This window comes from Lasioglossum baleicum, chromosome 1 (assembly GCF_051020765.1).
Source record: "Lasioglossum baleicum chromosome 1, iyLasBale1, whole genome shotgun sequence".
Lineage (NCBI taxonomy): Eukaryota > Metazoa > Arthropoda > Insecta > Hymenoptera > Halictidae > Lasioglossum > Lasioglossum baleicum.
In genome coordinates, this window is record NC_134929.1 from 7289704 (window position 1) to 7315438 (window position 25735).

The 25735-nt window shown below is 37.6% G+C and overlaps 1 protein-coding gene across 15 annotated transcripts in view; it reads left to right on the forward strand.

Annotated features, from left to right (window-relative positions):
* Positions 1-25735, forward strand: part of C3g (C3G guanyl-nucleotide exchange factor) — a 116578-nt gene that overhangs the window by 47165 nt on the left and 43678 nt on the right. For 11 of the 15 annotated variants that reach the window (XM_076443223.1, XM_076439180.1, XM_076440840.1 and 8 more), the window contains one exon: positions 22973-23023. The exons of 2 other annotated variants lie outside the window; for them this stretch is intronic. In XM_076443223.1, coding sequence (XP_076299338.1) covers positions 22973-23023 — 51 coding nt within the window. Of the gene's footprint in view, positions 1-2429; positions 12245-22972; positions 23024-25735 lie in introns of those variants that run through there. 2 more of the 15 variants (XM_076445682.1, XM_076445404.1) reach the window with 2 other exon arrangements.

Sequence of the window (25735 nt, forward strand, 5' to 3'; positions counted from 1 at the left end):
ATCTTTTATTTCAATTGCAGAAAACTGTGCCTTTTTCTAACAATTTTAGTAACCTGAAAATAACAGCAATATTCTTTAATTCTCTTGATGTATGTATTATATTTTGTTTACCACGCTTATATTAGCTTGCCGTGTCGTTGTTGAACGCGTAAAATCTTGTAATCGAGTTTTAAACCACTTCCCGATGAGCTAGAATATATAAAAAAAACTTGTTAAAAACCACGCGTATATTAAAATGCACTAAAAAGGAGAAAATAATTTTTTTCGTGGTTCTCCCAAAAATTTAATATAAATTTAAATAAAATCATGACATTAGTGACTATAAAAATATAAAGCGTGGTTTTTAAAAAGTTTTTTTAAAATATATTTTTCTATCTATGTACCTCATTCAATCCATATATGTATTCTTTTCCAAATATCCCCTTCAACAGAGTACTAAATAATTTCTCTTGATGAAAAGAATAACTGGAATGTACATTCACTAAAAGTGTTTACATTTCGTTCAACTATCCAATCGTTACGTGTATTTCGCTACAGCATTGTTACTCTCACAACCCAGCGTTCATATTTGCTATTTTACCCCGGTTTTAAACAAACGAACTTTTCGGTAGTTTTCAAATCGATCTGTACTGAATATCGGATGGTTTAAATTTCAATCCTGAATGGAATAAAAGTTTTGCTTGCTTCGAGTGTGGATACAATAGCAATTGTTAGTGGTGGTTTGTGGAATACACGTTGCAATGCAACACAGTAATGAATACGTGTTTCACATGTAAATATTTCAGTCTAAATTGATCCATACACAGTGACTCATAGAATTGATCAAACGCACACGCACACACTTCATAACATAGATCTACAAAACATATATTTTAAATTTTCTTTCTAGGGCCCAAATAAAAAAGTTTAAAAAATACCTTTTTTATTTTTGCATGTAACCTTGTAAATTATAATTATTTGGAAAATCTATTCTGCATATCATTTAGTAAACCAATGCTTTTAATTGATTATAAAAAATCGGGCTGTTTGGTACAATTATAAAAAAGTTATTCCATTTTAAAGGGCGTACGAATACTTTTTACACCGCAGTAAATCCGCAGTCTAATCATTCGAAACACGAAAGTTCTATCATCGGATTACTGTGATTCATTGTATGTGGAACATTACAGCATAGAATTGGACAATTTACAAATCGTCCTGCATCAACAAGAACCGCATGTTGTTATTGCAGGAGGTGAACGTTCACAGCAACTCCACGGGTAATTGTGAAATGTATGGGTTTAGCTTGTTTGAGATATGGGTGCGAATGAAGAGGGTCGAGTGTTTAGCCGATGGGTTCGAGTGCTCGGGATAGATGAATGGTTTTGGGTGACCGAACGGTTTCTGGGAATGCATGTGGAGGGCGTGGTACATGAAGAAAAAGGGAAACAGCGGTGGTTTGCGGTGCACGCGGAAGAACTGGCCGAGTAAAAGTTAAATGAGCCTGTCGGAAAGTTTGAATTCAGTGCGTGAACAAAACAGAATAAAGTTTCTGGTGGACAATAATTTTCAATCATTTGTAATAAGCTCGCGCCGATGTGTACAAAATCATTGTCGTGAAATGTACGTAATAAAACAGTGATAATAATAAATTAAACTTTGTGGGGTCGTTTGAATTTGTAAAATTTCGACCGAAGTAAAAGCTTGATCATGTTCCCGCACTTTAGCACAATTTTTATAATAAAAAGGAGACTTTGCAGGGTCCAGGAACGTTAAAGAATTCCGCGTTTAAATTGAGCAAAGGTACAATATAAAAGAATTACTTCACACGGAATTACAGGAGCTCAGTGTTCCTCTAATTTCGCGAAGTACATAGTGAGGTTGCGTGGTAGCATTTGAGCGACAGGAAAAACGCAAGATCAGCAGGGGATGGAGGGTGCAAAGGGGTAGAGACTTTCGGTTTCCTCGAACAACATCGTTGACGGTTCCATTTACCGTCGGTAAATTTCGATAAGTAACTGGACCACGTCAGATTTCAGCGATGTCGCGCCGGGTTATTGAACTTGTAGAGGGCCGCGAACGAAGTGAAATCCGGAGAGGAAAAAGTATAAAAGGGATGTCCTCTCAGGGACGCTTTTATCGGAAACGGATAATATCGTCCAGGATATATGCGACAACGAAGACCCAGAAAAAAAAAGAAAAAAGTTTACCCACGGTTCTGGCCTTTTTGCCCCGTGTCTTCTCGCCCCGGCCTCATGTTCATTACGTCGGTTTTACGACAACATTTTTCTTCGGCAACGTCCTCTCTCGTGGGGCCGCGTGCTGCTACTCGTCGACGCTGTATTTTCGCTTACAAATGCTCGATACACCCCCGTGCACCACCAGGATATTTTTCCGGCGTGAATTTATGTTTCCCCTTGTCTTCCCGTTTTCTGGTACCCGCTCCGCCACATTATTTATCGACCCCGGCGTCATTGCTTCTGAACGGGACTAATTAATTCTTTCCCGACCGAACGGAGTCGTGTGCCATCCTATTCAAACAAATGGGGTGGGTACTTATTTCTCTGGCGGGGTCAACTTCCAATAAAATGTCGATAATTGATTACTGCAATTTTTAGCGCTAATTTGACGCTTCGTTTTCGAATTTCGGTATATATCATATCCTTAGTTTTTGAGGAATTCAATGTTGAAGAGGATTCGAATTTTCAACTTTTACTATTTGACGTATAAAGAAAAAGAAATTATAATTATGTGCATGAAAACTTCTTTGTCGGTGTCCATAGAAAGCAACAAATTGGAATTGTAAATTTGGGTTCCCGCCAAATTTTTTACCACCTGATACTTGAGGAAAGAAAGTCGTTAATATTCAATGGGAGAGTCAACATTCCACCCATCCACAGAACAATAAAACACAAGGGTGCCTTTGAATTGCTCTTATTGTTGAAAGCAGCTACGAAGCATTGTTCGAAGTTTTTCGATTAAAACTTCCTCGGATGTCGTTTTCCCATTCTTTTGTCTTACACCCTAGTGCGATCATTTACATTCTTCCCAACTTTGGAAATATATTGATTCTACAGCAATAAATTAGAAAATGTAATAATATTCGTGATATTAAAAGAAAAGCAAACACACAGATTAAAAGGATCGTGAATTTCTCGAGAATGAGAAATCTTCTGTTCAAACACTATTCGGATTCACTGTATATCGCTCGATGTGCTGAACACGACTGAAACCGTTGATTTACGGAGCAAGGAGTGAAAAGGTTCGCTGAAAAAATAAACCGGAAAGAAATTGACTTCCGTATTTGACTGATTACGTTTGCGTACGGCGTTATCGATTGCGGAGATAAAATTGATCCTCTGGGGGATGTCTCGGAAAATAAGGAGCGCTATAAATTGTATTTCCCTGACAGCGCGTAATAACCTCAATAATACACTGCTTCACGGTAATTTGGATCCTTAATATCTGTTATGGGAACTTTCATTCCAGCGCCTGAACAATAACCTTCTTCAATTTTCCCTTGACGAATTGCCCGCCGTGTTTATCGACTTTCCACCTAATCGAATTCAATTTCCAACATGTTAATCAATCTTCAGACTTTTCTTCAATATTATCGTGGCTGTACATAATTCCTGTACGTATTTTATTAGACTGCGGATCTTTGTGCAAAATAAACATGGTTCCTATCGATCGTATGATGCACAAGTAAAATAAAACGGTCATTCTTCCTTTAATAATCTCAACAAGGTAAATATAATAAACTCTTAGATTCATTTAATGCTTTTACTAGTTTAAATTGCATCTACCCATTTTTGTAATAAATGCATAAAAATAAGCAATGCTCATGATCTACTTTGTGGAACGTACTTTAGCGTAGTCGTTAATGGCTAGTGAGCTGATGTGACTCTAGATAAATGTTTAAAATTCTAATTTTAGCGTAAATAATTATATTAGTTGATGTAATTCACGATCTACTGCGTGCAATAATTTCTTTGTGCTCGCTAATGGCCAGCTGACGCGATTTTAAACGAGTAAAAACAAAGCGAAATTAAAGTAGCGTAAAATATTGAAAATTGTTCATCTAGCAGCACGCAGTTATGTCGCAGTAAAACTTAATTTCACACTTCAGATAGTATTGCTGTTTTCAATAAAATAAAGCTTCCCCTTCGCGAAGAGCCCATTCCTGCAATCGTCGCTCGTGATCCGGGCTTGGCTAACAAAAATGAAAATGATATCCGCCGCCGTTCACCGTACCATTACGTTTTTATTTAACGTTGTCGGTGGCCGCGATATCGGCGCATCCGCACGGGGTGCACCGGTGTTTTACCGTTAATTGCAACGCCGGAGAAACCGCTGCGGGTCGCAACCATAAAGTACGTTTATCACCCCCTAAAGTAATGGCGCCGCTGTCTCCACGGGACCCCATTAATACGCAAATTGCAACCGCGAATTCCTCAGGACGACGTAAACTAATATGCAAGTCGATATCGTTCCGGAAAGTCATTAGGCATTTCTATTATTCCGATTCTCTATGCCAGACAGGAGATCTCGGAAATATATTTTTCTCTTCAATATTTATTGAACTAACTTATTTGTTTCCGTGTAGACGTTTCTGCAATTTTTTAATTAATCAAACCGGTGGATAGATGTATTAACTAAATTATTTACTGAATTAATCCATACCTGTAATATTCTGTCCATATTCACGTAAATTTATGTATAAACAAAGTCGCTCTACTACAACATCTACTCAATACAACGTTTACTTAATTTTTTTTACTGCTGTACTAGTTTCGACAGCGGTTTTAGTAACATTACAAATGCAAATTCTTCAGCGTTGCAATCTCTAAAGAGTTACGAATCACTAAATCCTTCAGCCTACACCTTTAGCATTAAATATGCGTGTCTTCTGTCAAGATAATTAACGTAATGTGCAATTACAGTGTTTAGTGTTACATCGTGGGGGATCACGAATCGTGCTGAATTTTTTATAGCGTTCACTGGAGCTTGCATACTAATAGCTTGATCATGTTACCGATGCAATCTCATTTCCCTTGTTGCATGTTTTACGCTGTCCAATCTTGACGAACTATCTACCAAAATCGCTATAACGTTTGCTGGGGCGATGCATTCTTCAACAGTTACGTGTAGTGGTTGCAGCATAACGTTACTAATAAGTGATCAAATTGATATTCATATACAGTGGGCGTAAAAATTTTGTATAATCAATTAGAAGCATTAGCTTACGAAATGATATGCAAAAAAGATTTGCCAAATAATTACAATTTACAAGGTTACATGCAAAAATAAAAAAGGTATTTTTTAAAACTTTTTATTTGCGCCCATACTGAAAATTTTATCGAAATCGGTTCACGCAGGAAAGAACGACACGCATCGAAAGATGTACGATTCTGTGGATTTTAAGCAGAAACAGATTAAAAGTCGTGCATTACATTATATACATCTTGTTTGCATATCATTTAGTAAACCAATGCTTCTAATTGATTCTAAAAACCAGGTCGTTTGGTACAATTATAAAACAGTTATTCTGTTTTAAAGGGCGTTCGAATACTTTCGTGGCTCACTGTAGCACCCTCGTAATTAATTAATTGTGAAACATTTGACTTCAAGTACAAGTGCAACGAAGTAGAAAATAACAGTTATTAAATAAGACGCTAAACAGTTCTACCATTTGTTACTCGATATCATAAAACTTGCAAAACTACGGGAACGCTTGTTACATTTTCCTGGCTTCGCTATCTGGCAAGGCGATTTCCTTTCGATCAAATGGACGAGAGAGCTCCAATTTTAACTTTACTTTGGCTTCGATCTTTTTGCCCGATGATACAGCGTTCACGGAATACCACTTTTCCCGAATCGAACTTCAGGAACAGATCTCGAAGTGGAAGAGAGAGAGAGAGAGAGAGAGAGAGAGAGAGAGAGGATTCTCTTTTTTCTGGCCACGCTCTCGCAAAGTTTTTCTTGGTATCGATTGATTCGGTCTCGAGACGAAACTTCCTACAGTTTTAGTAAAACTCTACTTTCAAGTCTACGGGTAGTCTCGGCAAAAGTTCAGACAAAAATTGAAGAATCTGATAATGACTCTGTTACAAGATTTTACTCTTTACGAACGATTACCGCCGAAAAAAAAACAACATTCAGTTTCTCTGCAGAAGTTTGGTAATTGCGGTTATGGTGATGTTCACACCAGTTTGCAAATTATTTCGCATGAAGATCCGCTGTCTATTCATAAGAATTAATTTTATCACCATTTTGCAAACAATTTTATTCCCGTGTGTACGGAACACAATATCGAAAAAAGTCATGGAAATAGCATAAATAATATTAACTTATATCAAGGAAAATATAACCACTGTTAACAAACGCAAATAAGGCATATTGTACCTGGGGTAAACGAACGAGTGGAGAATAAATAGAATTCACAGTGCTGCAAACTGAGTAAAACGAAGACAGAATGTAATGGAATAACTAATGGTATGTATGTAGGAACAGGATTGGATGAACTGACTCCCAACAACGTGTCGGTAATAATGTGGCTATATTACTAGCTAACGATATGGGAAAAAGAATGACAGTAAAAAAATATGTACGTTGATCGATAACCGATGTCTAGCTACGACTGCACACGACTGGCAACTCTGGGTTTACAGTAATGAGCACAACTGATTCCACACACTTTAAAACAGAATAACTTTTTTATGAATGGACCAATCAACTTCAATTTCCCTGTAAGGTTAGAAGAATTAGTTTAGTAAATGACGTCTAACACTAGAATGTAATCCAGTAGATTTGTACCCAGGGCGGCTGCAGATCGAAGTTTCGATCCTGTAGGATCAATGGTTCAGGAGTTATGTTTGCTCAAAGTTGTGCATTTTTCAGTGTTTTTGACAGGGACGGGCGCCGCTTTCCGAACAGAGCCGCTAGGTGGTAGTTGGTTGGTGATTAGGACGGGAGGGGGCATGGTAAGCGGCTCGTCACTACAAACCAATATGGCGGTGCCCTTACCTGTCAAAAACACTGCAGATTGCTCAACTTTAAGCAAGCATAACTCCTGAACCATTGATCCTACAGGATCGAAACTTCAATCTGCAGTCGCCCCGGGTACAAATCTACTGAATCACATACCAAATACATCATAATTTAAAGGAGAAAGGCACAAATTTTGAGTCCGGTAAAGTAAAGTTTACCTTAATGTTTAAATATCGATTACAAACGAATAAAATTTTATTTCATCTAAAATGAAACGCGTAACATTCATATTTGGTAGACTTTGTTAAAAACCTTCATCACGAGTCTGGCTCGTTAAAATATGGCAAGGGGTTAATTGGCTTTCGGCAGATAAAGTGTTAAAACTATATCTTCGCCTGCGCTCGACATCTTTCGTGTATCTTGTTTGTTTATCTCCAATGCCTAAAATAATAAACACGTTCTTAGTAGCTTACGATTTGCATAACGTAAGCCTGCGATGGATAATAACACTTTATATGTAAAATATTTTTAACGACTGTAGAGGTTTTCCTGAGCGAAAGGTTAACAAGAGGACACATTCTCGCGATGAAAATTTGTATCGTTATTTATCGTTCTCTCCTGCCTGCTTGCAATAGGGGATTGTTTGCTTAACAACACGCCAGCCAAATTATCGCGGTGCAAAATGTTTGCGGAGTTAATTAAAAGATATTTTAGCTCGTAGCCGGTTATATAATACGTCGGTAATATGATACCGCACATTCTACCAATTAAACGAATGAATTTTGGAGAGGTTCGGCTGCGCCGCGGAGCACTTTGATTGAAAAAGTAGCTTTAATTAGGGAGAAACCGAGTACTGTCTACTCTTACGGAATTCGACGAGGAATATTTTAAAATAACTTTACGACACAATCTCTCAAAATGAGGCATTATTAATTTGTGTCTTCGCTGCTGTACATTATTGTGAAACCTAATTATTATCACGTTACTTAAGATCAGAGTTGGGCAAAAATTTTTATTTGAATACAATTTTTTCCCAACACACTGCTTGAGGTGTTTTATTATTACACTCAGTAAAATAAGTCTCCGTACACCCTTTAAAGCAGAATAACTTTTTTATAATTGTACCAAATGTGTCCTGATGTTTTGTAAGCAATTAGAAGCACTGGTTTACTGAATGATGTGCAAACAATATTTTCTAAAAATTACAATTTACAAGGTTGCATGCAAATATGAAAAAGGCACTTTTTAAAACTTTTTTATTTGGCCCTTAATGCAGTTTTATGTCGTTTCTGTTGTGAACAATTGACTCGGAGAATTTTTATATTGCATAAATATCCGCGGTCTAAGTAATCAAGTGTCCTAGAAGATATTTGTAAAGTCCCAAAAGCGCGATCGCGATGAAGAAATTGTTGGAATTCATTGCCTACCAATAAATACGTACATATAAGGTATCCCGAAAATTTCAGCCAATCAGAGAGCAACGCGGGTCGAAACGCATAAGGATCGTGTTTTTTACGGTCATCCCACTTGTTCCACGGGTACCCAGAATTTTATGATTGCGCCGGTCTGCGAACTGGTCGTGGAAATAACACAAAAGCGGTCGGTAGAATGTAAAAAACGTTCCGAAAAAAAGACTGTGAGAGAGATTCCAACCTTTTATGGACAAATCACAGCGACTGTTGCAAAAAACATCTGGCTGATATGTTCACCAATAAAAAACCTCTACCTTTTTAATATACGGCGGCCGCTATTCAATTTCGCCAACAAAGTGAAAATCTAATTGGCTAATAATTGGAAATTTTAGGATGCGGAGAGAATAAGCAGTAATTGAAAATACAATGCTTTTATTTAAACGTCGATACGTATTCATTCGTATTTGAAGAGGGAAATTTTGTGCAGTGTATTGCTAATTGAACAAAATAAAAGTACGATTCAATTCGATATCGAAAGTTCAATCATTCTACTGATATTGTCAATAGGTACATTTATTTCTGAAATCATTAAAATAAAAAGAGATTGATTTTTTGGTAAACGAGACTCCGTTTTTAATTTATGTTAGAGATAAATTCTATGACGGAAATGGAAATAATACCATGGAAATAAATTTCAGACGTTTCTCAGAATGTTTGACTACGAAAACATCTAATACTTCGAAAAGGAAAAGCCCGATTCCTACGGATGGTTGCATAGCATCTCGAGAGTGGGAAAAACTGAAAGGCTTTGGCGTCACGTTCCAGAGTCGAATATCAAGAAAGAGGAGGAGGGGTCTCGACTTCGCCCACGAAAAGGGCGGGAAGCCTGTTTTCGATTTTCGTCACGGGAAAAAGTCGAGAAGTTTAGAAAACCTCTTGCTGCGCTGCATTCCGAACATAACAAGAGTTCCAGTTATTTTAAACTCTCCGGATTGGATGACGTTACCATTTTAATTAGGAGGAATACTTTCTTTTATTTTGCTTACATAAACTGTTTTAACGATTTAATGTCGCCGCAAAAAGAAGGAATAAAATTTGCATTAATCCGATTGCTGCAGCCTTGAGATAAAGTATACGTGTACCGGGTGAGTCATGCCGCATCAATTTATTTATCAATTACTTTATGGAGATACGTACAGAGGTAATCTTGGCTGTTTTGTAGCGTAATTATTTGGCCTTGCGATTCGAACCAGCAGTGAATACTGAATAAGAACGAGTATTGAGGGATATGGGATTAAAAACTAGTCATTACTAGACAGCGGATTTTATGCAGTTATGGCAGAAATGAATAGGTGCAATTTAAAACAGTGAAAATATTCGAAGAATTTAAAAACACTGTTACATTATTTTCAACCCATTAAACATATTAAGAAAGAGAATCAATTTCTATTTCACTCCAGTTGGTTGTTGGTTGCGCAAAGCAGGTAGAAAATTTTTATTTTACAGAAAGTTCCGCTCATTACAGACTGAGATACTCGTGGTCAAGTTTTCGTTTATGTAATTCTTGAAACGCTTCTCTCCGTTGCATCCAATAGCAGCGCAATCAATACATACAGTCGGTCAGAAAATTCTCCAAACACTTTATAAATAACTAGCAAAAATTACTTTGTATTATTGAAAGCGAACCTATTAGGCGTAGAAATTAGTTCGGTGCCTTTTTAAAACAAATTTAGTATTTATTTATAATTTAATCGTACATCTGTTATTTTTCGAAATAGTCTTCATTATTTTCGATGAGTTTGGTCTTTTTTTTATTTAAACATTTTTCTATTTTATTCCAATTAATTGATCCGCTTCACCGATACATTTATTACTAGTTTAAACATAAATTAATATCGCTATGAACGAATCCTATTCCTACACGTTAAGACTATTAACGGTAGCTTAAAATACGTCAAAATCGTCACGTCTATGATTTACGCCGCGTATCAGATTATTATCCTCTCTGGGAGTTAATTGCAGGAATTAATGGTCCCGTTTTTATAATCAATCCTTCAGCTGTAAAAATAACAATAATTATGTTATGTATTCTATTATACAGTTGCCAAGGTACACACATCTAATCTTAACGGAAAGTAATAATAAAATATCATCCTATAATTTATATGTTTTTCTAATCCTATAGTGGAAGGTCTCCAGCATATCTGTTATCGCAGTCTCCTATCGCACATCTAACCTTATTTAACCCCGATCTGTCCCTCATTTCACGAACTGAATTCGTTCCTCGCTGTCAAATTGACACAGTGATAAAAAAATCGACAAAATGACAAGGCAAACAGTTATTTTTCGATGTCTTTTTAGTCAAATTGATGAGTTAGCATTTACCTCTTAGGTTTTCCGGTTATGTGTTTTGCATTAAGAAAGTAAAAGTCACGAAGTTTCAGGAAAATTTACCTACAAATAGCAGAACAGTATAACTTACTTCGGGAAAACTGTGTCCGATTGACACGAGGGTCGGATGACGGTTAAAGAAAAAGTAAAAATTTTCGAAGAAAAGGAAAATAAACTAATAATATCAGTAGTTAAGGGCTTGGAGTTGTTCCACCCTCGCTTTCCTCCTCAAAAACAGGAATGGAAACGCGTATCATTTAGTCCGAGTTCAAGAAAAACGTAACAACTCGGAGAAAATTCCTATACTCAGGGCCCTCCGTTCGTATTAATTTCGTTCGAGGGTGATTGCGGTCTGGAGTGATCTTTTATCTGAACAGAAAAACATCGAGAAATGAGAAAGCGCATGCAATTCTGGAAAGACAAGTCCAGCCCCTGAACGTTTGAAAGAAATTGCGGGAAATAAGGGGCCGAAGTACCGGGGATCCGAATAGATCTCGATCGCAAAAAACCCACATCAGGCTTATTCGCAGGCCATTGAGTACAATGGGCCGCTAATTTGAAATCTCGAAAATAGCCAAGTATTGTACTAAATGGGCTGCAAACACGACCGATGCATCTTGCTGTCATCGTGAGAGTGCGAGCGCGAAAGACACGGGGGAAAGCTTGCTCTCGTGATCCTGCGTTCGAAGCGTGCGAGTGCGACAAGGACAGAGGAACGATAAGAAGAGATCGAAGATCGTTCGTGGTACACGCGACGAGTGCGAGTGAGAGGTCGAATCGTAGTTGGCGAGTTAGAAGGGTACGGGGGGGATAGGGTCGAGGGAGAGGGAAGTAGAAGACGGAACCATAGGCGGTGATAAACAAGCGGAAGGGAGAGGGGAGAACAGGACCAGCACGGGAGTGGGACAAAGACGGGAACAAGGGATCGTACTCGATGCTCGTCGGGTGAAGTTAGTTAGCAGTCGATGCGCACACGCCACGCGCTCCGGACGTACGTCGTTTCATTCCTGTTGTGTGTCGCGCGGCGCGACGGTCCGTTCGTTCCTCTCGGTTTGTCAACGTGTCCGGTTCCCGTCCGCAGCTTCCGTTCGAAAGTCAGTTTCCTCGATGATCGAAGGAACTCGGCCGGTCGATGAAGATCGAAATAGATCCCCGCTGACCGAAACGTTTCAGTGACAGATTCGCAAAGTGGAAACTCGCGGCTCCTCTCCCAGTGATATTCGAATTCGACGATATGCTGCTGTGGTGATTCGTGGTGGATGTTAATTCACTATTCGATAGTTTTCGAAGTGTGCACTGTGGGGGCACCGTTAGGTCAAATTCGACGCTCGAAGTATTAGTGGTTCCCGAAGCGACCTCGCCGACGAGAATGGTCATCTCGGGCTGGCGCTCGAACGGAACGCAAGCAAGGGACGAGTAGGGTCGAAGAAAAAGGCGGAACGCGGTTGGATAGTCTTTGGGCTCGTTACCAGGTACAGATTATAAGCCGGACTTAAATTTTTCGGACGACAATAATTTGTAATTACAGTAGGACCACGATTAACCGGTTCTCGATTATAAACAAATATTCGTTTAAACATGATTATATAATATTATGCAGGGAAATCGTTTCGAAAAATAAAAAATTTATTTTGGAGTATAATGTACATTTTTTAATTATTTATGTCCCTCGGGTCTCTCGATTATCCATCGGGCCTTAATTTATCCTGGCTGTTTTTTTTCTCCCGATCAAGCCGGTTAATCGAAGTCCTACTGTACATATTTAAAATGAAGTTTCTGGATCTTGAAGATTTGAAATATTCCCTTGAAATTCGACTTACCGAGGTTTGATTGTAATGTAGTCGCACTTTTCTAACTGTTTAATAGAAAGTACATATGTACTACTAAACCGAATCGTTCGGATGATCGGAAGTGGATGAAATGATTGTTTTTGCGGGGGCAAATTTAATGGGCGAAAATACTTCCGTCGGGGAGGTCGAAAAAGAACCAAATAAATGAATAATATACAAGATTACAAAAGTAAAGTTTACAATAACAGGTTAGAATAATAATTAAATATGATAATAGTTGTATTAAAAATGTTCGAATGGAATGAGATCCATTACAATTAAAGTTTGGAATTACGTGTTCGGGAATTACACAGGATTGGAATGGAACTTGGTTGTAAATAAACCATAGCGAGTATTACTCTATAACAATTATTTTAATTTTATTAAAACGCAAGAGAAAAATTATGTAAATGTTGTGTCGTAAGTAGAACTAGTAACAGAATGAACTAAAACAATGTAATAAATGAAGGTTCATTGAATAACGTCTTGGACTGGCAGGAACATTGATGAGGAAACCGGAAGTCGTTTATAATTCACCGCAGAATTGAATATTCTAGAACGCAGCCTTTCATTCGACTTTCTTGAAATAGTTTACCGTCTAGAATATTTATATTTTTCATTTTTGTATTACCGGTTATACAATTATTTCTTTTTTTTTTTAACTGAAATGGAATAAAGAGACAGTAACATATCAGTAGGTGGCGTAGACAATTTTCGTATTTAGAGACGCATGATAGGATGACTGTCGAAGGTCACGTTTCATTTAGTATGACAGGCTGTCGATATGTTGGACAGGTTTCCTCAGAAATTATAATTAGAATGTGTGACTCATTTATGCATATTTCTATTGTTGCACAAACTAATTTATTTAATATTCATTAAACTTTGCATTTTATGAGTCATTGTTACATCGCATAAAATGTTATATAGCACACGAAACTTTTTGTTATTTATAAAATTTGTGTTGGTAGTTTTCCCGATAAAAAATAACGATGACCTTGAAAAAACTATGATATTCATATGATAAAATATTTTGTTTGTGCCATTAAAAATAAAGGAGAGAGAGGAGAGATATTTAGGTGGCCTCCTTCAGCTGAGACACCCTGTATACCCTTGTAACTAATACAGTGCTGGAGTTGTTGGTTTACTTTATGAATCACTAGGCTGGAGTTGCAAAGGGTTAAAATAGTAGGGAGTTGTTGGCGACAAAATTAAAAATACTTCCGAGTGTAAAGAGTTAATTACTAGGAATGGGCGGATACCTGAAAATTCGGGTTCGGGTCGGATTTGACACGGTGCCAATGACCATATCACAATGCAGTCCTAACGCACCCCTTTTCGTAATCGAATAATTTTTTCGTGGTCTCTAAAATTTGCTTCTAGGAGCAGTTTTTTTACCGCAGCATTCTAGGCACCGTGCCTAAGATGCTTGTGGGACTAAGACGATCCCAGGGATCAATCACCGTGACACGGTGGCAGTGACAGGGTGGCGTTTATTAATAACTTCGTGACAGAAATGACGTGTCCGTCCGTACGAACGTCGAGCTTTTCGTGTTTTTTTACCTCGTAGCGATAAATCACGTTGGTTCTTCGTTCACGGCAAGCCGAGCCGGCCGGCTAATGAAACTTTTCCGTTTCCACTATTATATCCGTACGCGAGTACCCAATGACTCACTTTGCGGGCGTGTTTCGTATTTTTCTGCGCTCGGAAATAGTGCGACGAGATCGCAGGAACGGTTATTATTGCATCCGCATTCTGTCTCGATGCGCCTGGTATCCTCGAATTTTACATCCGACGAAATTGAACAAGGCACCGTGAAATATTGCTATTAGGTTCATCGACATGGCCACGTGACTGCAGATTCCTATGCAAATTTCCTCTTACACAAAACGCTCTCGATCGTTGTCGGAAGCCTCGTTTAGTTTTATGATTACAATAAGGATCTCTATGCATTTATCTTAGCTTATCAAGATTCCGCTAGAGAATAATATCAAAGCTTTCGTACTATCTCCTTTATGGATTATTGTTCGAACAACAGAACTACTGAAACAGTCGAACTTACCGGTTCCTAATTTTTTCTTTCTTATTTTTTGACCTCGCAAGGGTCAGTGGTAACTACAGGTTTATACGCGAGGGGTCGTTTTAACCCTTTGCACCCAGAACTATTTTAACACGAAAACTAAACATTTCTTCTGAACTAGAATATTTTCATTCTATACGATTTTTTTTTTCATTTTACGCATATTAAACTGATGAAGTTTTCATCAACAGCTTTCATTTAAAAAAAATTTCATCGCTCTATCTCATTTCTATCGAAAGTTCTTTGATTTTGACACAGAATTCATCGGTTTGGCCCATAGTGCGGCGCTTCAGTGTGGCTACTCGACTGTAAAGGGTTAAATAAAATCGATTGTGTATATCGTTCGCCTTACGACGCGAAGAATATAAATTTTTATGAAAATTCGTATCTTTATTTATGGCACTAATTTCCGTATTTTCTAAAGCAAGCTTTATCGAACGCCTGGCATTTATTTGCGACTTCGTTCCACGACTATGTCATTTTTCAGGTGGTTTCATTACTCTGTCCTTGAGAAACGTGTAACCATCCGCGAAATGGCTTTGTGCTTTATGAAATACTTAATCCTCGATGTCGTACGTAAATTATGCGACGAATGAATCGTGTGAACACATGATTTAATCCGAGGAAAACCGTAAATTTTTTATCTAGTTATAAAGAAAGTAATAAGAAAAAATTTCACTGAAATATTTCATGGTCCACAAGGAAAGTATGCATTTTTTGTAAACACTTTTGCAGACAATTTTTTAAATGATCGTGTATATAAATATCTTAAAATTCCTTTGGCGCTAAAATATTCTGAAAAGACCAGCTATGTAGGAAAGTTCTGGCTCTCTCTCGTGGTCAGAAACATTCCTCGAGTGTACTCTATTAACACTTAAGTGATCATTGAATATGTTCCGTGGTTCTCGAGTGGGATTCTAATGATGCTACAGCGCAATATCAGATAAGACGTGACATTGACTATTCTCGGATACGTAAAATTTATTGGAGTCTCCGCCGAGAAAGCCACACGAAAACAAATCAGTGAATTTATGTTAAAAAGTGAAACATGCTCTGCATTAACTGTGTGAATTTTAAAATTACCATTAGCTCCACGAGTAATCGAAGGAATTATCTAGGAATTTTAATTAAAATAGTACTTCCTGTTACTGGAGGATCTTAAAATCACTAACCGTATTACCGTAGTTAATTGCTGGAACGTGGATGCTTATGCAAATTGCATCGTTAAAAGCGTATGAAAATTATTTCGACGTTTCAGCTAACAATGAGTTGCAAATACATAATTTTTTATGCAATGCGGTAACTACTAAATAACTTTACTGCACTGAAGTGTCCGACAATTTATCGAATCCAATTAAACTTAATGATATTGAAATTGTTTTGAATGTACGGTGATTATTCAAACAACGAAATGAAAATGGTGTCCACCGTCTTCAGATCAAAAATTACGATCATGCGCATCTGTAACTACTAACTGCGATTCGTAGCCTCTCAGGAATGTCTGGAGAGCATCGATATTCGTGGTATAGTGCTCGCTTCAGACATTATTATACAATAAAGCGCACCGTATATGGGATTCAGACATGAGATCATTGCAAGTGCACGAAAGTAGGCGGGCCGGGCCGGGCGATTCAATAAACAGGAGGACGAAGGTCAGACTTAAGTCATCGAGCCTGTTAACATTTTTATTTTCGTGGCCGGCCGTTCCTGCTGCTAATAAGAAAGAATTTTTTCAATCAACCGGCTCGAAGGAACGTCTGGTTTGATCATCCGTAAAAATAATTCTGTCAGTCTCCTCCTTCTGGTTTTTTTTTCCTCGTTTGCATTAGCAGCCTGTTGCCTCGAAATTCGTCTTCTGTAATCGCGGGAAAATTTCGAGGATAAAATACGAAAATAAAGCGCAGCACGATGATGAATCGTAGAGTACACGGGTTTTTGTACCTCGGTGTGTACATGTGATTAATGAAGATCTACGCTTGTACGGACCGCGGGTGCACCTTGAGGAAAATGAAGAATCCTCTAAGTTCTTATCCCGATGAATGTTTCGCATCCATCCTTTATCTTCGTCGCGTTATCTCGTCGAAAGAGTAGAGGAAATTTAAGGTCTCACGGTGCAATAAACTTTCGTTTAAAACTGAAGTTCGCCATCGAGTTCTGGAAATATTGTTCCACCCTATTCACTTTCCCTATTTTCCTGCTTTATGAGGAAAGTTGCTCGGATCCTAGCCCGTATCTGCAGGGAACGGGTTCGCAAGTAATTCTATAGAATTTGAAAACTGCTGCACAAATGTTTCCCCGAGACGTCGAAGATTTTTCATTCTCGCCAGTGGTAGCCACAGCGTGCGAATGATGTTCTCGATATGTAATGATAAAGTGGACCTTCTTGTTTTCCTAAAAACTTAACTTCCACATGGGTCACACGTGGGTGACAGTAATTTAAATAGTGAGGTCTCTTAGACCTCGAAAAATGAATTCCATAAACAGCCTCGTTTTTAATAAATTTGGGATAAAATGAACACAGGATAAAAGGTAAACAAGCAGATTAATTTTAGTCATATATAAAAATTCTTTTCAAAAATCTGAAGCTGGGGTTTAGAAATTCATTTTGAATTTTATAAGAGTTTTTTAGCATGCAAAATGGTTAAAGTAACATCCACTATGACAAGTTTCAATTTTTTAATTCTCTCAATTTTCGGTTTCATTAATTATATTATCTGGACACCTGAATCTTCAATGAGAAATTATTTTGCGTAAGTCTGATTTACTTTTGTTCATCTTACTATGTATCTCTTTGAAACTCTCATTTGCAAATTGCCGGGAACAAGAAACGTGATATCGAGTGTGTAACACGATATTGTAATTTCTTACTGAACGCAAATAAAGAATTTCGAGACAGTGTTTCTCCGGTGTGGAGGCAGCGTCGTAGAGAATTTAATGTCACGGACATTGTAACAAGAGCCTCGTAATTAATTAAGCGTGGTAACGTTCGCGTGGCAAATGTGCGCAGCGAGATAAGATGAATTTCCATCGGTCGCGATGTCGAGAATTTGATCTAGGTTCACGTGCCGTTTTATCTCGATCGGTTTGATAGATCTTCTACATTTAAAACAAACATTGCTGAAATAGAACTGATATACATATTAATAATTATTAGAATGCGAATTTGATGCATTTATGACAAAAATGGGTATGTACAATTTAAAACAGTGAACCTATGAAAAAGATTTAAGGCCACCAGTGTATAAGTTTCTCGTTAATGAGATAATTAAAAGAAGAAAGAAATTTTTATTTGGCTCCTGTGTCTTGCAATCAATGCAAACATTTTTCATTTTGCATAAAGATCCGCAGTCTAATAATTATATCAGTGGATAGTCAATATTATTCTCGCGCGTTGTCCGTTCAAGAACAGCAAAGAAAAATCTCTGAAAACACAGAAAATAAAAGTAAACACACCCAAAATAATATTTGTTTATTTTCTGTGTTTTTTTCTGAGATTTTTCTTCAGAAGTAAATACATCCAAAATAATTTTTAAATTACTAGAATATAATATGATATACTAAAAGATTGTGTGTAGAGATAATTGTATAAAGTTTCAGTTAAAATTGATCATAAATTTCACAGCTCCCTTTATTGCCTTCTTTTCGCCTACGAAACGCAGATAAGTTCGACAACAAAAATCCTCGGAGTACCTTCAAAAGTCACTTATCGTTCCGAAGAGATCTCGAAGTCGATTTATCACTACGCAAATCGAGCGTGGCGAAGCCTCCTCACGGCAAACTTGAAATTGCAAAGTGACTCACGAGAGTAGTAATAAACACGTCATGCCCGCAAAGAACGCGTATAAATAATTAATCGTCTCGAAGATGCAATTTATACTCCGCTCGTTGCGTGGGTGAGTTCGAACGGTTTGCTCAGCTTGGTCTGTCGACGTAGGACTTGCAATCTTCCTTCGTTAATTAATCAACACGATCGATAGGGAATCCTGGTATCGTTCTAATACATCATTCTGGGGAATTGTACACAGGTAGAACTTTTAATGTCTCAATCTTCTACATATAATAAAACTCTCAGGGCTTACAATCTGTGAGTAATAAAACTATCAAGGGCTGAAGTCGTCTACTGATGTGTCTCTGAGGGGTTGAAACCTCCCAGTGATTGCACCCTCGAGGACTGAAATCTTGCGTTGATAGAATTCTTGAGATCTGGAACGTTGTATCGGTGGAACTCTCGAGTGGTAGAATCTTTTAGAGACACAAATATTAAGGCTTGAAATCGCTTCGTGTCAGAAACCCTCAAGTGGTAGATAGAAATATTGAGGGCTGGAATCCTTCAAGCGTTAGAACTCTAAAGAGGTGCACTAGACATTTTAAAGAGTTCTATCTTTTTTCTCTTCCCGTATTTTTATAAACAGGACATCCCTCAAGTATGTCTTTCATAAATAGTCCACTTAAGTTAGTCCACATAACTCCTTTTCAGTGAAGCCACTGTCTATAAAAATATGGACTTAAATTTCCTCTTGTTTTTATTTCTTATAATATGTTATTATTGAAAGTTTTGTCCACATTTGGAGCTACAAAATCGTTTATTATCTTTAAAAATTTTAATAAGCATTATTGCATAATAAAATTTAACAGGTTTATAGTGTTAAAAACATCACACGAATTGATTATATAACGTTTGCCAATATTTTTAAATTAATTCAAACGCAAACCCCTTCGAGATATTTCTCGATACATATATGAAAAAATGGACTTACACCACTTTCAAAAGTAGCAGCTCATATATTCTTTCTGTAGTTATTTCCAAGAAGTTGAAAATGATCTTGTTTTAAATCACTCACTTTTGTCATAAATGCATAAAACCGGCAGTCTGGTGATCACATTAGGCAAACCTGTCTGCTAAATCCCGAAAATTCTGTGAAAACAATCGCAGGAAAATCTGCGACGATAGTTTCGTCAGGAAAGATTGCAGACGGTAAGCGGGTGGCCTAAAAGGTTTCTGTTTTCTCCATTTTCTTCATCTTCGAGCCGTGTTACACGGAGGAAAGTGTTAGTAGGTGGAAGAGAGCAGGGATAGGTGGAAATTGGATTCTTGTTTGTAGAGTCTTATTTGATTACAGAGTTGGGGTAGGGCTGTAGGAGAGAGGAGGGTTAGAGCGATTTTGTATGGTGGGTGGTGCGTTACAGGTATACCGGGCTGCGATCTAGATAAAACGGCAGGGATCTCGGCGTGAAAGCGAAATCGGGATCCGCCTTATTTTGCAGCGAGCAAATTAAATGCAAATGAACGTGACGGTTTTTCGCACGGTCGAATAGGGCTCTCTCTCTCTCTGGATGCCTCCGAGTGATGCTCCAAATGATTCGATTACCCCGGAACGAAGCGTCAACAAAAATTGTTCCTGCGTCGACTTCTAGGGAATACTGACGTTTATCAAGTCTCCAATTACAGCGTCCGGTCTGCCTTTTGAAAGCGGATCCCGAAGCATGCTCATTTTATAGCTCTCGACTATGTATTGCGTCTTTGCCGACCGATAAAACAATCACTTTTCTTATTTGTTACTACAATGACGTTCAATATTGATCACCAGACTTGATTGTTTCGTCATTGGACTGCGGATGTTTATGCAAAATAAAAATTGTTTGAATAATTTTGATAAGTCAAGAATATCCATCAATTTTATATTTGACCTATTCATTTCTGTCAATATTTTTATGCCTTAAACGTAAATTATTTTCAAATTACCCACACAATTTATAATATTAGTTCGGAAAGAAAGTTCTTACGGTTTTTGTTTTATTTTGAACCTTTTATTAGGGTTCTTTCCAACCTAATAACTACACCGCGGAACTTTATGCAAAATAAAAATTGTCTGCATCGATTGCAAGAAATAAAAATTGAATCGAATGTTGTTTCATCCCTTAATGATTTCACTAGAGGCGGAATCATATATTGACATCTTCAATTTTCAGGATTCTCCAACAATTTTTTATATCATCTACTCAATTTTTCTATAAATGCATAAAGATCCGCAGTCTAATAATAACTCTGTTTCGCCTGTAACAAATTTTAAAGGCAATGTTGACGTACTCCAGCGTATTCTCGATATTTTTCGCTACCTCACACGGGCAACCTTTGCAACAGTTACCAAAATAAATTCGTCTATTTATCCATCCTTGAACTTACATAATACTCCGCAGCATTAGCATCATCTTCGCGCCAAGACACACAAACTGTCGAAGTCTCCAGGCGCCTCGACAAAATGGCCACTCGTGGAAACGCGCGCGTTACGGTTTCAACGCTCTCGCAATACATGCAGCTTTCTTTTTGACTTGATTCATGATCCGACGAGTAGGTAAATCCAGTGTTGCACGGGGTGGAAGTGATACGATCACAGAAGCTAGCGTACACGTTCAGGTGGGTATGTACAATGCTGAAAATTCAGCAAGGGGCTGCAGCTAGGCCAGTCGTGCATTCTTCCGCACTTCCGCTGAGTGCACTCCTCGTCCGCGTTTCGTCAGCCACTTTTTCCCGACGGCTTTTCACGTCGAAAATGAGCACAGTTAGCGTGTAGCGGGACTTAGAAAACTCATTCACTCGGTCCCGACGATTTTCCCTCGATTTCAACACTTTTTCACGCTATCCATGCGCATCTTCTTTAATCCCACGGGTTTTCCAGGCTGATCCTTTAAAGGGGACATCGTTGGAATTTTTAATGCGACAGATAAACCAAGAGCTTCGCCAATTCAGGTCGTGCACGATGAGAAAGCGAGACTGTTTTCTGCATATTCTTCAATTCTAATTTATGTGTTTCTGGGTTTTACCAGTTGAATGATACAATTATCTTAATATTGTTAGGAAGCTATTGATTTAATGAAAATCATTTTCACAGCCCACAGTGTTTTATTTCTTCTTTTATTATTTTAGATAGTGTAGTCACAATACGCACAATACAATGAGTCAATTTTATTAGAGTCACAATAAAGTCAAAAATTTAAACATCAAAATAAAATACAAACCCTTCTTGCAAACTCAGTGCCGGTAGGCTTCCATTGAAAAAATTGATCGTTTCAAATCGCCAACTTGTGCAACCGTAATTTAATTAAAAAGTTTAGTTGGGAAAAATTCGGAATGAAATGAACGGTACCGTGGACACGGAATAATTTTATATTCCGGGGTCTTTTTTAATGCAAACGTTGCTCAGCAGCGTCTTCAGTTTTCAGTCGGAGACCGAAATTCCAGGGAACCGAGTTCCACCGGACTCGGTCCATTATGCTCGCGAACTTTCCAGCTGGAAGAGCTGCGAGACTGTGTAAAGAAAAAAGACGATTCCGCTGGTATTTTGTCCTTTTATCTGTTCACTGTTTGAAAGCATTCTCTTCGGACTATCTTCAAACATGATAAGGGCCTCCGGATCCTCGGCCCTTAATGGATCTACTGTTTGCATCCCGGAGAGCATCAGCAGATACACTTGTCTTGCGACACACCCCTCGCCCTTTGAAAATCAATCTCTCTCCCTCCCCTACCATCCGACTTCGTCGTCGAGATTGTCTCTTGTAAATTCGATTCGGCTAAAATGGAATAAAGCTATTATCATTTTGAACGATTGCTTGCGTCGGGACTCGACGAATCGGCCGAGCTTCACGGTTCGTTCCCCGGAAAGATAGAACACGGGACAAGAAGCTTCCCTTTTACCGGTTCCGTCGAACCCGTCTCTTACCCCTGGATTAAATGCTGACGGTGTATGATTGGTTCCTGTTCTTCCCTGGTTCAATTGTTTATAGCGCTAGATTCGAATGTCCAATTTTTAGTGGTCACGTTGTTCAGCACTTCTTCTTGTAAATAAATTTTATTCGTTGATCTGGCACCAATGTAATCAACTTTGTCAACGAGTTGACAAGTCTCTCGAGTGTATCGCGGTAGAAATTGAATATTTTTACCATTAACCCTTTGCACTCCGAATTATTTTTCAATTTTCTTGCCAACAACTCCCTTAGATTTTAAGCGTTTCATGCCAAATTTAATTCAAAGGACAGTTCCTTGACTGCTACTTATTTTAAACAGTTTTGTTTACTAATTATATTAAATATTACTCAATCTTTGTTGTAATTTACATTTGTAAATTTGTAAAAAATAAGACAATTAAATACATAAAGGAAGAAGCAAATAATATAAAAACACGTTTTTACAAACACTCGACAAAGGAGCGTAAAGGGTTAAAAATATTGATATCTTTACCATTAAAAATATCGAATATTTTTACCATTTTTAATGTTTGCATACTTTTTTCAGGTAATGCTTATTCCTCTGGCATTTGGAGGACTCCGAAGACAATCAGTCAGAGTAAGTCTCTCTGTGCATGAAAATTAAGATAATTAAGTCTTTTGAAACTTTTAATAAAATACCAGTGCATGTTAACTGCTAAGGTTGAGACGAATATACGATTTATTTTATAATCAGATTCGAAAGAACTATAGTATCGTTAATTAGCAGAAAAATGAAATGTATATTCATTGCGGACGAGCGTTTGTTATAAAAGTTCATTACGTATGAGCCCAGAATAATGTACCCTTTTATATCATGTGAACTGATAAATGAGAAACATTTATATTAAATTCAATTAAAAACCCTCTCGATGTATCTGATCCGATATCGTAACGCAAGGGTTATGATAAAATTACCTGGATGCTTCTGTATCGACGATTTTCATTCTATAAATAATGTTTATTAAAAGAAATAATGATTTATTTAACGCAGACTTGTCTGCGAGGGGTTAATGGTTGAGGGAGAAAAAGGTTCGTTCGCCTAATGCACTCACAATACAGGAGCTTCCATTTTTCCAGGGCATTGCAAATGTGCTCTGATTCGATTACAAGATGCTATAAAATTTATAATTGCACTCACTGTTCTGTGTATTTTCGTATTACACTGTCGTCCAATACCAAATTTGTTCCCTAATTACTGTTGGGTCCTTCTCATAGAGTTTTTTGCCCTGATTCCGAATCTGTCCTTAATTTTTCACCTATACGCACAGTTTTTGAGGAACATGGCTCTGAAAAAAAACATATTTTTCAACGTTAAACAAATATTGTGATGTTATTATAAATGATATTGGATTGTTCTTTGCAGCAAATGATTCTGTAGACTTTCCCGAATACAGTGATATTAAATATTAATACATTATGATTGTTTAAACATGCTTAAACAATGATTAAAGACGGAGAGACACCACTTTTGCACCAATTCTTGAGGATATTTTTCAATTTATCTCAAAAAATAAGAATCTAGCGGAAAGTCGAACTATACGAACTATAGAAAAGTCTTCACATTTTGTTTAATTCCAGCATAATGATGACATAGTTCAAAATTTTATTTATAAAAAAAACAGTTTTTCAAGAGAAATAATTTCTGAAACATACATATACACTTGAAGGGAGAGAGAGTGGGGGGGGGAGACCACAGTGAGGTATCGTTCGGTGATTTTATATTTTATTATAACATTTCTGCTCGCGGAACACTGTAGTCCGATTTATTTGCGCATCAATTTGTTCTTGGAATGCTTTCGACGATAAAATTGAATAACGCAATCGACGTATCAAACGATTATATTTGTGCCGAAGCTCCATGATACGTTCAACATTATTTATTATCGACGGAACGGTTGAAAAGTTCTTCCCTGCAGGGCCGGGCCAATCAAATTTATTTGCACGTTGATTTCAACCTGCAAATAACTGCGACGTTAATGTTAACGAAGCGGGCATTGAAAATCAAATTTGGCGGATCACGGGCTTTCGTGCGTCCCGGTCTCATTAAAATTAACGCCAAACTGAGTTTCGAGTGTCACTATTCGGTATTGCATTGTAAATCGATGCGATTCCACCGAAAAAGAAGTACATAACGAGCAATAAAAAAAATAGTACACCATTTTACTAAACGAACCGCGCTTTCGAAAATTTTCAATTCGTTTACGCATTCCCTTATGTTGTGATTTTAAATTCATTTACAGATTCCCTTGTTTCATTTCAGGTAAATACAAAGATGTGGTATCGTTAAATATTCGATTAAAGCTCTGCCACCGTCTAACGATAGTTCGTTAAACTCGATTAAGAAGTAAGAAGCCCGCACTTCGCGAAGAACTTTTCCATTACTTGGCCGCAATGTTATTTGTAATTTATTCTTAAGTAACGAGCTTCCTCCCGGTGCGTTGGCACTAAAAAGTTTCCTTGAACTTTTATTCGGACCTTCCTTGCGAAAAGTATTCAATTAATTGGTATGATTACCTCGGACACTAGTCGCAGGAGCATTAATGAAATAAATTAGAAACCAGTCATCAGTTATTAAAAGAAAAACAGTCTTTATTAAGGAAAAATATGTTAAAAATTGCACCACTATTATATGTGCCCATAATTATGAAAGAGGTCTAAGTAAAAATAAAAAGAAAAGAGTTTATCAGTTATTTCACATCACATTATTTTACACTAAATTAATTTTTACGATATTGCCAAAAATGAACCGTTAGATAGTGTTCGGTATTTCAACATTATAAGACACTAAACACGATATAATTTAATATTAATTTACCTTTCTACTTTTCTAATTTAATTATTGATATTAATTTACTTTTCTACGTTCGCCACGGTCGGTGGGATCACACATTTCTGTTGTGCACAAAAATCCACATTCAACGAAACCTTGACCGTACGCCAGCGTCGTAAAGAATGAATTTCTGTACTCGAAAGATTATTTGCGATAGTTACGAAATGGTGGAGACAACGGGTAGCATTTCGACGGAACATGATATAATTTCGGTGTGCGTTCATCCATCTTCTGGCGGCGGATAATTCATTTGGACGTAGCCGGAGTGGCAATTACACGTATTACGGGATATTGATGGGCCTTGTTTAATTTCTCTCGGTTCAATCAACGGTTTAATCATACGGACACGGGCAAACAAACCGGCGAGGCCGGGCCAATTTGTTAACAAGTGAAATTTTATGCAGGAATAGTGGCCGTGGAAACAGGATACCGATGATCGCCGCTTCTTCTCGGAGAGAG